This window comes from Mus caroli, chromosome 10, assembly GCF_900094665.2.
Source record: "Mus caroli chromosome 10, CAROLI_EIJ_v1.1, whole genome shotgun sequence".
Classification (NCBI taxonomy): Eukaryota; Metazoa; Chordata; class Mammalia; order Rodentia; family Muridae; genus Mus; species Mus caroli.
In genome coordinates this window covers 36,412,303-36,424,613 of record NC_034579.1, presented here as the reverse complement: position 1 = coordinate 36,424,613, position 12,311 = coordinate 36,412,303, and the positions used below count along the sequence as shown (strand labels likewise).

General features: G+C 43.2%; 1 protein-coding gene across 4 annotated transcripts in view; it reads right to left on the bottom strand.

Annotated features, from left to right (window-relative positions):
• Positions 1–2,882: 2,882 nt before the first annotated feature.
• Positions 2,883–12,311, bottom strand: part of Wasf1 (WASP family member 1) — a 57,440-nt gene continuing 48,011 nt past the window's right edge. For 3 of the 4 annotated variants that reach the window (XM_021174190.2, XM_029482863.1, XM_029482864.1), the window contains exons 4-9: positions 10,650–10,803; positions 9,425–9,542; positions 8,155–8,327; positions 6,810–6,989; positions 4,726–5,354; positions 2,883–3,802 (exon numbers count right to left, since the gene is read on the bottom strand). In XM_021174190.2, coding sequence (XP_021029849.1) covers positions 3,645–3,802; positions 4,726–5,354; positions 6,810–6,989; positions 8,155–8,327; positions 9,425–9,542; positions 10,650–10,803 — 1,412 coding nt within the window. In that variant the 3' untranslated portion in view covers positions 2,883–3,644. The remainder of the gene's footprint in view (positions 3,803–4,725; positions 5,355–6,809; positions 6,990–8,154; positions 8,328–9,424; positions 9,543–10,649; positions 10,804–12,311) is intronic. The other variant, XM_029482865.1, reaches the window with a different exon arrangement.

The following is a 12,311-nucleotide window of genomic DNA, read 5'->3' as shown; positions in this document are numbered from 1 at the left end:
GTAGGGCTTTTGCAGGTCAGATCACAGGAGGCACATCATAACTTATAAGCACAACCAAAACTAGCAGTGTTTTCTCTTTTGGATTCATCTCATCTGCTCGCATTACTATAAGCTATGGGGAACCACGGTGAGAGCTTAACATGCCTTGTAAGCCTGAAGGTAGCAGATATCCCGCACTTAGGGGTAGATATGGAGGAACACCCTCTCCCTCTGCAGGAAAGGTGGCACTTCATCCCAACATCTTTGCTGCAAGGAACTACACCTTGCCATCTTCTGACTCACCACCGCGGGGAAGAGGAAGGAGGTCACAAATGCAGAAGGGGAGATGAAGGCTTGAAGCAGGTAGAATAAACATAGAAACGGGCTAACTAACTGCCCACACTCATCCTGATTCTTCGGTTGTGGATGGATGGCCCTGTTGGATATGGAGGAAATTTCAGCCATAAGAAGGTGGGCATTACCCAGTAGCTTTCATTCTTATGGAAATAAAACCAACCCCAGATAATTTGTGAAAAACAAAAAGCAAAACAAAACAAAATCCTCTTTAGGCAAAGTAATCCGAATAGCCTACACTAAAAGGTTATTTTGACCCTACATTGGAAATCTGGCTTCTTCAGTCATGTTTTTATCTTCCAGAAATATTCTCAAAAACAAAAACAAAGGACTCTATAAACTATGATAATAAACACCTCTGCCGCTTTACTGATAAACACATCTACATTATTACTAGAAAATTGTTACCAGTTTTCTTTTGTATTTCCCGTAACCATTCAAACCCTATACCATTAGGTTTTGGTTATTTGGTTATAATTAATCTTTATATCTATATATCTATACACACACACACACATACATACACATACATATACATACATACATACACATACATACAAACACACACACACACACACTAGTGCCTGGAGAGATGCCTCAGTGTGCAATGTGCCTGCCACGTACATCTAAGGACCTGAGTTTGGGTACCAAGATCCTGTATACACCTCAGTGCAGTGGTACACATCTGAGATCTTAGCACTCCTACATTCAGATGGAGACAGGAAGAACTCGGAAAGCGTACAGGCCAGTAAGCCTAGTGCATGCACTGGCAAGCAGGAAGAGCGCATCTGCTAAACAAGGTGGAAGAAAGGTGAGAATCGACACCAGAAGCCGTCTTCTGGCCTCCACAGGTACGCATGGCGTGTGTGCCCCACCTTGTACACACACATCACATGTATAAACACCTACAGAGATTTCTTTTAAAATGCAGGTTATAACTTTTTAAAATGTCATATTTTAAGTTAAATTGGATACTGTGTTTTCCTAAGGCTGGAAAGGAACCTTGAATGGTTATTTAAACTCTTGTTGTAACCCTGTGGTTCTCAGCCTGTAGGTTAAATGGCCCTTTCACAGGGTTGCATATCAGATATTTATATTATGATTCGTACGTTACAAAATTACAATTATGAGGTAGCAACAAAATAATTTTATGGTTGGGGGTCACCAGAACATGAGGAAATGTATGAAAGGGTCACAACATTAGCAAGGTTAAAAAACACCATTCTAAACTAAACTACCTAAAAGAATAAATCAAATCTTTTGTTAAGCCATTAGGAATTTTTTAGACACAAGTTGAATTGCTACAGTTGAACTTCGTTCATTATTTCCACTTTACAGAGATCACAGGTTATTTGCTAAAATACCTCCCATTATTATCATGTTAGCAGTGACTTCATGAACCAGCCACCCACTTCCCCAGCAATGCTTCATGAAACAACTCACCTCAGACTTAGATGCAAAACAATAAACACTCATTTTTTTGTCCATGAGCTCATGTGTCCAGGGCCAGGTTTGTTTGCCTGTTTACTATACGCCAGGACGCAGGTGAACCTGCGTTAACATGGTCTCTTCTTGGTGCCGTTCTCCATGAGGGTTCTGATCTGTAGGACAGCCCGGAGATGGGAAACAGAGAGGGGGACGGACATCCAGGAGAAGGCCTCCACGTAGAACTGGTACAACTTTACTTCACCCACATGCACCAGGTCAAGGCAAATCTTAGAGGCTCCCGGTTACATGGGTGTGGGAACACAGCACAAATCTTGATGGTAAGAACTGGCCAAGATGTAGGCACAGGCAGGGTTGAAAGTAGAGTCACTCAAAAAACAAAGCAAATCCAACCAGCCAGCCAGCTGGTCAGACAGCCAAGCAACCAACTAGCCAGCCAGTCAGCCAGCCACCAGTCAGTCAGCCAGCCAGCCAGCCAGCCACCCAACCAAACAGCCAGCCAGCCAACCGAACCAGCTAGCCAGCCAACCAACCAGCCAGCCAGCCAGCCAGCTAGCTAGCCAGCCAACTAACCAACCAACCAACCAGCCAGCCAACCAAACCAACTAGCCGGGCAGCCAATCAACCAGTCGAACTCTATTTAGTATAGTTTTTGTTTTGTTTTACTGAGATCCGACCTTACTATGCACCCCAGACTGACCTCAAACTCTTAATCTTGTCAGCCTTCCAAGTGCTGGAGACTGCACTGCAGGCAAGCAAGTGGCAGCTGGCTCCTCAGCATCTTTAACACAAGTAATCTGACATTAACGGTGTCTCCCCATCACCTTGCTCCGATGCGATACTAACCACTTGTTGTCACACAAAGCCACAGGAGTGGTGTCACACTGATAACGTGGCAGGTGAAGGGAGCTGGCCAGCTGGAATGTGAAGACCATAAGGAACAGAGACAGAACTGTGTAGCTTCAGAAAAGCATGGCACAAAGTCCCCTCACATAAGAGACCGTTTGAGTTTTAAAACTAAGGAACTGATAGAGCTGAAGTTGCTCCCTGAAATCTCCCACATGCTTCCTTACCAACGCATTCACTCCAAGAGCGACACCCAAGAGCCTTTAAAATGAACCGTTTATTACATCAGATTGTAATTCTCACATTATGTAAGTTACACATATGCTTATTCTGAGTATTTCACATGGAAAAATTTAAACTTCTATAGGCAAGCAAAACTGTACCACACAATATATAAGTGGGAAGGGGGCTCTGCTAAACGTTCAAATAAGGCAAGTATTCAAAAACAACAAAATGATAACCAAAGCTAACCATTCCTTTAAGAGAATTCAACACTACAAGCTACATGTTCCTTCTGAGTGTATTCATATAATCGAGGCAGTGTTTCTTCATTTAAAACACCAAGAAATGGAATAAGGCTCGTTCACAGACAGAGCTGCCTTCAAGATTCCAGTCTCAGTTGCATTCTTCAAATTAAAAAAAAAAAATCACAAAGTGCACAATTAAGGAATATCAAAAACTGAATCTGCTACTCTAATAACGGCTTTCCATGCTTAATACTTAGTAGTTTATTGGACCAAATTATATTTTTCCAGGGGGAAAAATTAAGATAAGCCACAAAATATTTAGTTTGAAATATATGCTAATACTTTTCATAGAAATCAAAAATAATGGAGGGAAAGGGTTATTCATTATGAGGAATAGGAAGCAAAACACTAGAATGACTGAACATTTTCAAAGAACAAGCGCCACGAGGGACATGTGCATTCAGCCTTGCAATACAGAGCAAGGCGGCTGTCTTACTCCAGCCAGTCTACTTCATCGAACTCCGAGTCATCTTCCAAGTCACTGTGGCTGTCTTACTCCAGCCAGTCTACTTCATCGAACTCCGAGTCATCTTCCGAGTCGCTATACTCCACAGCAATGCGGCGAGACAGGATGGTGGCCACGTCGTTTTCAATCCGTTCATGTTTTGCTTCCTGTTCACGCTGCTCTTCCACTTTGCGAAGCTGAATACCTGACAGAGCAAAGCCAGACCTATTACTTTAAATCAGATCCCAAAACTAGACACAATCCTTCTGGATTAAAACCAAAAGCATCTGAGTACCACTAATAGGAAAACAAAATCGCATCTGCCTTATTAAGTCTTTTGTTACATGGTCATCTGTAAACTGTATAGTGACCCCACCCCACTGAGACAGTCCTATGGATTTCTGTATCTATCCACCATGCTCCTCTCTAGCTCCCCCTAAGAAGTTAACCAGACGACCCCTCTACCACTCCTGAGGGAAAGGCACTATTAATTCTGTACACGCTTGACCCCTGCTCAGGAAATGCTGAGTTAAGAAATGATTAAACATGGCCTCTCTTGTTTCTAAGAGAAGAACCTTAATCTTTTAGAGGCATCTGGCAAAACGAATGTCAATAATACCCCAAATAAATAGCTTCTACACTAGGAATACCATTTTAAGGAGGTTAATATAGGTACTCGAGAGAATTCTTATTAAGTTTTTCTGTATCATAGAAGTCCAATGCTTTAAATTTCTTTTTTAGACAGTCTCAGATAGACTAGGCTGGCATGGGACTAAGTGTAGCCAAGAATCACCTAGAACTTGATTCCCTCGCTGCCTCTATTTCTCCAGTGCTGGAATTACTGAGTGCTCAGTCTTACATAGCACTTGGGATCCACCCCAGGGCTCTGCACGGGCTAGGCAAGCACCCTAACCACTGAGCCACACCCCCAACCCAGGGCTGTCAACTTCTCATTCATTTTAAGAAGCCCTCCTGGTTTTCCCTGAAAGTCATTTAAAATGTAAGTTCCACATATTCCTGTTTCCTAAGACCATTTGTATAAACACATGACCACCCAAAAGCTTCTAAGTGTGGAACGAGGCACTGTCCTAGCTGAGTACTGGGGAAGCACACTGACAGCGCTCCTACCTTTTCGGATGGCTTCCAGCAGCACACTCCTTGCGTCACTGATTACAGGCAGGGTGGATGGATGGCGCTTTGGCTCAGAGGCAGGTAGAACTTGTGATGGAGGAGATGGAGGCATTAATGGAGCATGGGGACCCGGGGCAGTAGATGGAGTTGGATGGAGCCCAGAGGGAGGATGAGCAAGAGCTGCAACTGTGACAGGAGATGATGGCCGGATGCCAGGTGGAGGTAGAGGAGGCGGTGGTGGGGGTGGAGGCAGCCCCTGCACTTCACCTTGCGGGAGTGGGTGAACTGGCACAGTCTCACATACTGGGGCAGCTCGAGCTACTGGGGGAGAGGGCTGCACTAGAGGAGGAGCAATTGGAGGAGGAGCTGGGTGAAGAACACCAGGGGCAATCTGAAGAGGAGCCGGAGGTGGGGGCACTGCTGGGGCCTGCAAAGCAGTGGCTGGGGGAGGAGGCGGAGGAGGGACTGGTGGGGGAGGAGTTGAGGTCATTGAAGCTCTTAGTGAAGAAGTGGACAAGGCAGAGGGAAGAGGTGGGGGAGGAGGTGGGGGAGTGGGGCTCACAAACACAGGTGTTCTGCCTGCAGCTGGGGACTGGGGGCGATTCTCTATCAAACCTGTAGCAGAACTGAAAAGACAAAGACATCCAAGACGTTATTAATCAGAAAGCTAAAAAGGAACACGACTGTAGAAACTATAAACGATTACCGGTAGCCACATCAAAAGAAACCCACTAACATGTTCCTGTAGAAGCTTTAAATTATTTAACATTATTCCAAAGAATAAGGACTAAAAGTGTACAAGCAAATTAATGGCCAGGCGTGGTGGCGCACGCCTTTAATCCCAGCGCTCGGGAGGCAGAGGCAGGTGGATTTCTGAGTTCGAGGCCAGCCTGGTCTACAAAGTGAGTACCAGGATAGCCAGAGCTATACAGAGAAACCCTGTCTCGAAAAACCAAAAATCAAACAACAACAACAACAACAACAAAGCAAATTAATGGGCGATGCTTTGGTTTATAATAATCTAACTTTGTATGCAGCTCTCACACCTCCTCAGGAGTTTCATGCTTCCTTCAGTAAACAGTGTCCAGTTGTATGCTGTGACGGGGTGGCTGCAGTGTCTCCCCCCCGCATCCCACCACCACACTGCAGTGTCTGTAGTCACACTTACAGCAGAATTTGGCTAATATGATGATGGTGTTTTTGTACCGAAGGTGTTAAGGTTCATCATATGTATTTTCAGCGAAGCCGATGGCAGCTCATTAAAAACCACACAAAGACATTTATGCCACTTTCTTCCTAAGGTTGCTATACCAAATAAGCAAGAATTACATAGGAGGCTTCTGTGGTTTATATCCTATTTTAAACTAAAAATGGTAAGCTGGTCTGTATTCATTGGAAAGAGAGGCCCATCGGTCTTGCAAACTTTATATGCCTCAGTACAGGGGAATGCCAGGGCCAAGAAGTGGAAGTGGGAGGGATAGGGGAGTGGGGGGAAGGGTATGGGGGACTTTTGGGATAGCATTGGAAATGTAAATGAAGAAAATACCTAATTGAAAAAAAAAAAAGAAAGAAAGAAAACCTCTTTAATATGCCTATGTTAACAATTTCTAAGTTGGATCACATAAAACTTTAAAGAAGCCTTACAGAAATGCTGCTACAAGCCTTGAAGTTGCTGATATGTTTCCTTAGTATCAGCCTAACATCTTTGACCTCCTTATTTAGAGCTTTGCTAGATTGAAAAAACTCATTTTTTCTTAATAAACTATACATGTCAACAAAGCTATAATTACATACATGAAAACACTAATCCTTAAAGCAATTAGCTAAATGACCCCAGGAGAAAATGCCAGCTCTAATCGGAGGAAAACAAATACCTTTAATGTCTAAAGGTGCCGCCTGGTTTTGTAACCCAGGTTTTATTTTAAAAAGACATTTATGGACAATCTTTGGCTGCTTCCACACAGAGATGGTATACTTGGGATATCAAGTATTTCCAGAAAACCTACAATGTTTATGACTGACCCTTCAAAGAACAGGTCACTGGTCCCCAAGACAAAGCATTATGAGGCTGTCCCACATACCTGATACAGGCGGCTGTGGGCTTTGCATCTCCTGCTCCATGCATTGGAGGGGGTGGAGGAGGTTCATGGGGTCTGACTAGGACCCTCTCCTCAGCTCTGGTCAGAAGTTCACTCATCTGACTGAATGGCAAGGCAGAGAGTGAGTACGATCCGTCCATATGATCCACGTAGGTCTGCGGCCTTCAAGAAATACACAGCATCAGTGCATCTGTTAGAATCGCCGCACGGACAGTCAGTCTCCTGAATGCAGTCGTGAATTTCTGTGTGAATTGTTTTAACCAATGACCGGTGAGGAAAGTATAAAAATGGAACTTGCTACCACGTGGACATTGTGTTTTCTTAAACTAATAATGGCTTTCAAAAGTCTTGGAGTAAGAGCAAGAAAACTTGCTTCTACGGTCAGAGAGAGGCAAGAAAACTCAGAATACAGCTGAGACACAGCAACATGAAATTTACATAAACCAAGATTCTAGGTGAGCACGTGAGAATCTGGGTTTACTGACTGCAGCACATTCTGGGAGCAGAGCTTTTTTAACAGACATGCACAGTGCATGTCACAAGGTACTCAACTTACACTGTCAACAGGCCAGACCTTTTTTTTTTTTTTCAATTTCCATTCTTTCAGTTTCTTTAATTAAAGTAGCTAGATGGTACCTCTTAGATATGTACTCTCTTAAAACAGGCCCCAATATTTCAGTTATGCCTCAAGACTTCATGTGTTTTCAAAAGAAAACTTTAAGCTAGTTTCCAATAAAATCAGTATGATAAAAACACACATAGCTTTCTCCACAGAAGCTTGGAAGTATGTCTGCTATGGTAGCGTGGTACTTAGATAGGGCTCCTGGCCACTGAGAAAGGACCCAGATCCAGCCCACTTGTCTGTAAAAGAAAGTAAGGAATTCTGTCTGAAATCCCTGACACATCTGAATTTAGGGGTGTGGAAAAGAAAGGAAGTCAGGGGCAGAGAAAGAACAAAATCAAACCTCTTCTTAACCCCTGCCGCATATGCAATGAAAATCAACACCTCAGAAATATTTCAGACACACTGTACTACAGCATTCTAACACACTTTACCTGAAATACTAGGGGGTAGTTAAGCCTTTACATAAAAGCTAAAACAAATCAGAAAAGTATACACTGTAAACCTTTTTTTTCCCTACAAATGACAACAAAAAGTCCAAATATGAAAATGACCTGCCCAAGGGAGTTAGAATTTAGAAGTTCAAAATTTAGAACTCAACAGTTCAGAAGCCAAGACTTGCTAGTACAGAAGTATAGGTATTACAGGTAGATCCAATGTTTATCATTCACTAGAAAAACAAACAAACAAACAAACAAATGAAACCTTGTCTCATAATGAGAGGCCGGGCCATTGGCAACTTCAATATGCTTGTGTAGGAGGTCAGCGTCATCTTCAGCCAGCTCTGGACCTTGGGCCAGCTTCTGCCATTCCCGCCGCCTGTCATGAGGTGCTCTTGGTACTTTCTCTGGTTCATGAGGACGGTCTAGATTTTTCTGCTATAACAGATATAATGAAACAACGCCAAGTGGTGAAATGCTAAATCCTTAGAAGGAAGTTATGACAAAATAAAACTCTAAGGTCAATACTGAAAACGGCAATGCCATGATAATCTAGCAAAACAGAGACCCATTTTACTGTACATTCAGAGTTAAAATTGATCAGAGGTCACTGTGATCCCAGTTTCTCACCATGGTTTAGCAACTCAATTTCAAACTGAGAGTTCAGATAGAAAATAGTGCGCGCCTAGGTTTAAAGCAGAAAGTCCTCTGGATGGAAAAGGTCGCTGATCCTTCCTCCTATACCTACTTTTACTAAGTATCAACGCTTTACCAAGGATGGAACTGTCAACCCCTAGTCAAATAACTAAGATACGAAGTTATCTGTATGGGAAACGGCCAGAGACTGAAATCAGGGGAGACAGTGTAGAAAGGCCTGGAGAAGGTAGGGACAAAGCAGGTGACACATGAACAAAAAGCCTGTCAGGTCTAAGATGGGGCATGCTATGAAGTTGACAGGAGTTCTACCTCAAGCACAATTTTAAATCCCTTGTGCTTAGCAACTAAAACCTGTGTTTAGGGGCACTCTGGCCTGCCAGTCACCAGTCTGCAAACCCCAGCTAGAACACAAGGGCACTGTCCAGCACATACCCATGCAACAAGAGGGCATTGTGGGGACTGAGGAAGGCGGAGATAGACAGAGACATGGTGAAGACAGACTGTGCCTCTGCTGTGCCAAAATAAGACTTGTCTCTTCCTCCTTCCATGTGCTTATAAAATCATCAGATTTTACATATGAAATCAAGCAGATTCGGGAAAATCTTATCAAAGTGGAAAGCAAAGCGCAACAGGCCGGCAACAGGAAAGAGAAGACAGTAAGTAACCTGCTGAAGACAGCCAGGCCACGTGGTGTTGCAGAAACACAGTGGCTCCATTTATCAACTTTACTCACATCTGCAAGACACTCTCTAGTGATCTGTGTAATTATAAGGACGTTCATGCACGGACCCAACAAAGCAGGGCTGCCAAAGTGCAGATTAACAGCGTTTCCTGGGAAAGACAACACGGGAATACAAAAAAAGTAACTTCTACAATACCTTCTGCTTTCTCTTTTCCTTCCTCTTATCCTCTGTATCTTGCAACATCTTTTCTTTCCACAGGTCAAAGAAATATGAAGGATTGGTATAAAACTTCAGCCCTTCCTTACCATCATCCCTGGAAAACAGCACGTCCAACAGTGTATTAGGTGAGACAGAGAAACAAGCAGACCAACGCTTACCACTGACATGTGCTTTCCTTCGTGACAGCGCATCACACACACAGCATGGGCACACTAGTGCCTTGCCAGGCAGGGTGCACATCAGTGACCCTGACACTCACGGCAAGGGACGAAAAGTGGCCAAGCTTGTGGCCACTCCAGGTGACATAAGGAGATTGTATATCAAAATAAATAGATATTGTCAAAATAGAGTATTATACTAATACAGTTTTTTTCTTTCTTTTCTTTTTTTTATAAATTGGAAAGGAAACTATGAAAAAAGGAAATGCAGGCGCCTTTCAGAGTTGGTTAATAATGTAAAGCACTGTTGCTCAACTGTAGGGCCCACTTTTCCTGAATACTAAATTTCCAAGTCCTTTGGGAAATTCAATAATTAAAAATACTTCTGCCAAATCACAAAGTCTGGAAAGCAGGAGCGTCGCTTAGAACAGAGAACCTTTCCCGTTTCCACTGGTGTGCTACCAACTCGCTATCTTACCAAATGCAAAGGGGTTTCCTAACTTTCAGCTCAGTGCTAGCAGTTACTTACATGCATGCTCAACTACAGCTTCCAACAACAATTTCAATATCATTTTCCCCCAGGATATGTGCTGCATGTCTTAAACTGCCTATTTAACAAACCCTGGGAAAGAATTTCCAAGAAACTGAGTCATTCCAGGCTTCACCAGAGTAAGTGGTGGAAAGTATTAACAACCTACATATCCATTATGCAGACAGGGCAGATGTACACACTGGGAACAGACGGATTGCAACGATGTCTGTCAGCACTGGGGAATTTCAAGCTTCAATTTCTTATGGTTAAAATTTAAATTAGAAAGACAAGGGCAACTTCCATGACATAGTTCCATGGTAACACCTTTGCTGGCCCTGGCTTTTGTGTGTCAGATCCTACAAAGCTCATCTGTGAATACAGGTTTCATGAAAGCAGTAGGTAGGAAGGCCGTTCTCTGTTAGCTAGACTCAAAAGCAATGAAAAGTTCCGTGAATCAAGCACTTAACCCTGGAGTGTGAGGCAGACGGCAGGGTTTAACTTATCTGCTGACCTGTAAGGAGTGAGGATGTTGAGAGGTGGAGGTTGCTCACACACATCGTATGTTTCTTGCAATGGAATAGGCAACGTCTTGCGGTCGAAAAGCTGCTGATCTTGAGTTGTGGAGCTCCGGAAAGCCTTTCTCATCGTTATATCTTGCAAAGACACTAAAACAAAAACCACAGATTCGTCTTGTTTTCCTAAGACAACTCAACCGAATGACATATTAGTACTGCATAAAGCTAGCGTGCCCCAAAGGTTGTGTGCCTTAAATCAGGAGTCGTTGTAAATATTTTATTATCGTGTTTATCCCTGTCAATCCCTGCCTGATCTTCCAGATGAGTTTTAACGCAGCTTTTGTCCTCACAAGCTCTGAAGCACTAGGACGCATTCCCACCAATATTTCCTTTCTCTCCTGGCTACTCCTGCCCAGCCCACCCGACAGAAACCTCTGTACTTTTCTGCCATCTCTCCTGTCTACCTTTATGCATCATTAGCTTCCGGTCAGAATTGCCTGAAGGGACTAATTACTAGTGTGTCAGCTCCTGTGTACACGATAAATACCACATATGGGTGATCTGTATTAGTTTTGAGGCTACTCTTCTATTTGTACTATGCTGATTTCAGCCTAACCGTACAGGATTGAGACTATCTTGTACATTAGTATCTGCGGTAACTGGTAGAGCCCCATCACATCTGTGATAATTTAAAACTAGCTTTGTTTACTTTTGTGCTCTCCAGAATATTTAAATAAGGTTTACATCAAAATTCATCCAAACTGTAGTTTTAATATTAAGAGTGATTTCTTCACATTAAAACACTGGGCAAAGCCAGTATGATGGCTCCCAACACTTGGGAGGGGAGGGCAAATTTGCCACACATTCCAAGACTAATTTATAGAGTCAAAATAAAACCAAAATCAAAAGAAGAAACAACCTTGTATACTGAATATATATTTGTATTGTAAGTATACAAATACAATATCCACAGCAATGTCAGTAATCAGTCATAATTTTCAATCATTTTCCCTAAGATACCCTAACATTTCTTAAGGCCAATTCATGCACACATGAGTCTGCATGTCACAGGGGAGCAATGGTACTGCTCTACAAGCACGGTCACAGCAGAACTGCATCTCAACAGGCCCACCCACACTCCTGTTGTCACATACCTACAAACATCAGAACAGAGTTCAGAGCTCCCCCCCACCCCCCATCAGCAGAGAGTGGTGCGGGAGATAGTGAGCAGGTACTCTACGTGATGGGTGCTTTCACTAATTTTCATGACATTTAACCTTTCAGCACTTCAGTGAAAGAGAAACTGCCATTCCATCTTTAAATACAGAAAAGCTATAAAATACACAGCAGGCTCAACAATGGAAGCTAAGCAGCTCACCAGAACGGAAAACTCAGATCTGTTCTTGAGGCTGATTTTTACCATAACACTGTTTTCAGGCTACCAGAAGTGGCCTGTGCTTGGGGCAATGGATTAGTCAGTGCCAACCCCTCTCTCTACTTACCAGCTATGAACCAAAACAGAGCCGGGTGCCAAATGCCCAAAGCCATTTTGGTAAAGGATTAAAAAAAAAACACATGCAAGAGAGAAGAACTGTTCTAGCTTCAGCTCCTTACTGTGTCATCTCACTGACAAAGCAGACACTGCTACAACAGCCCCT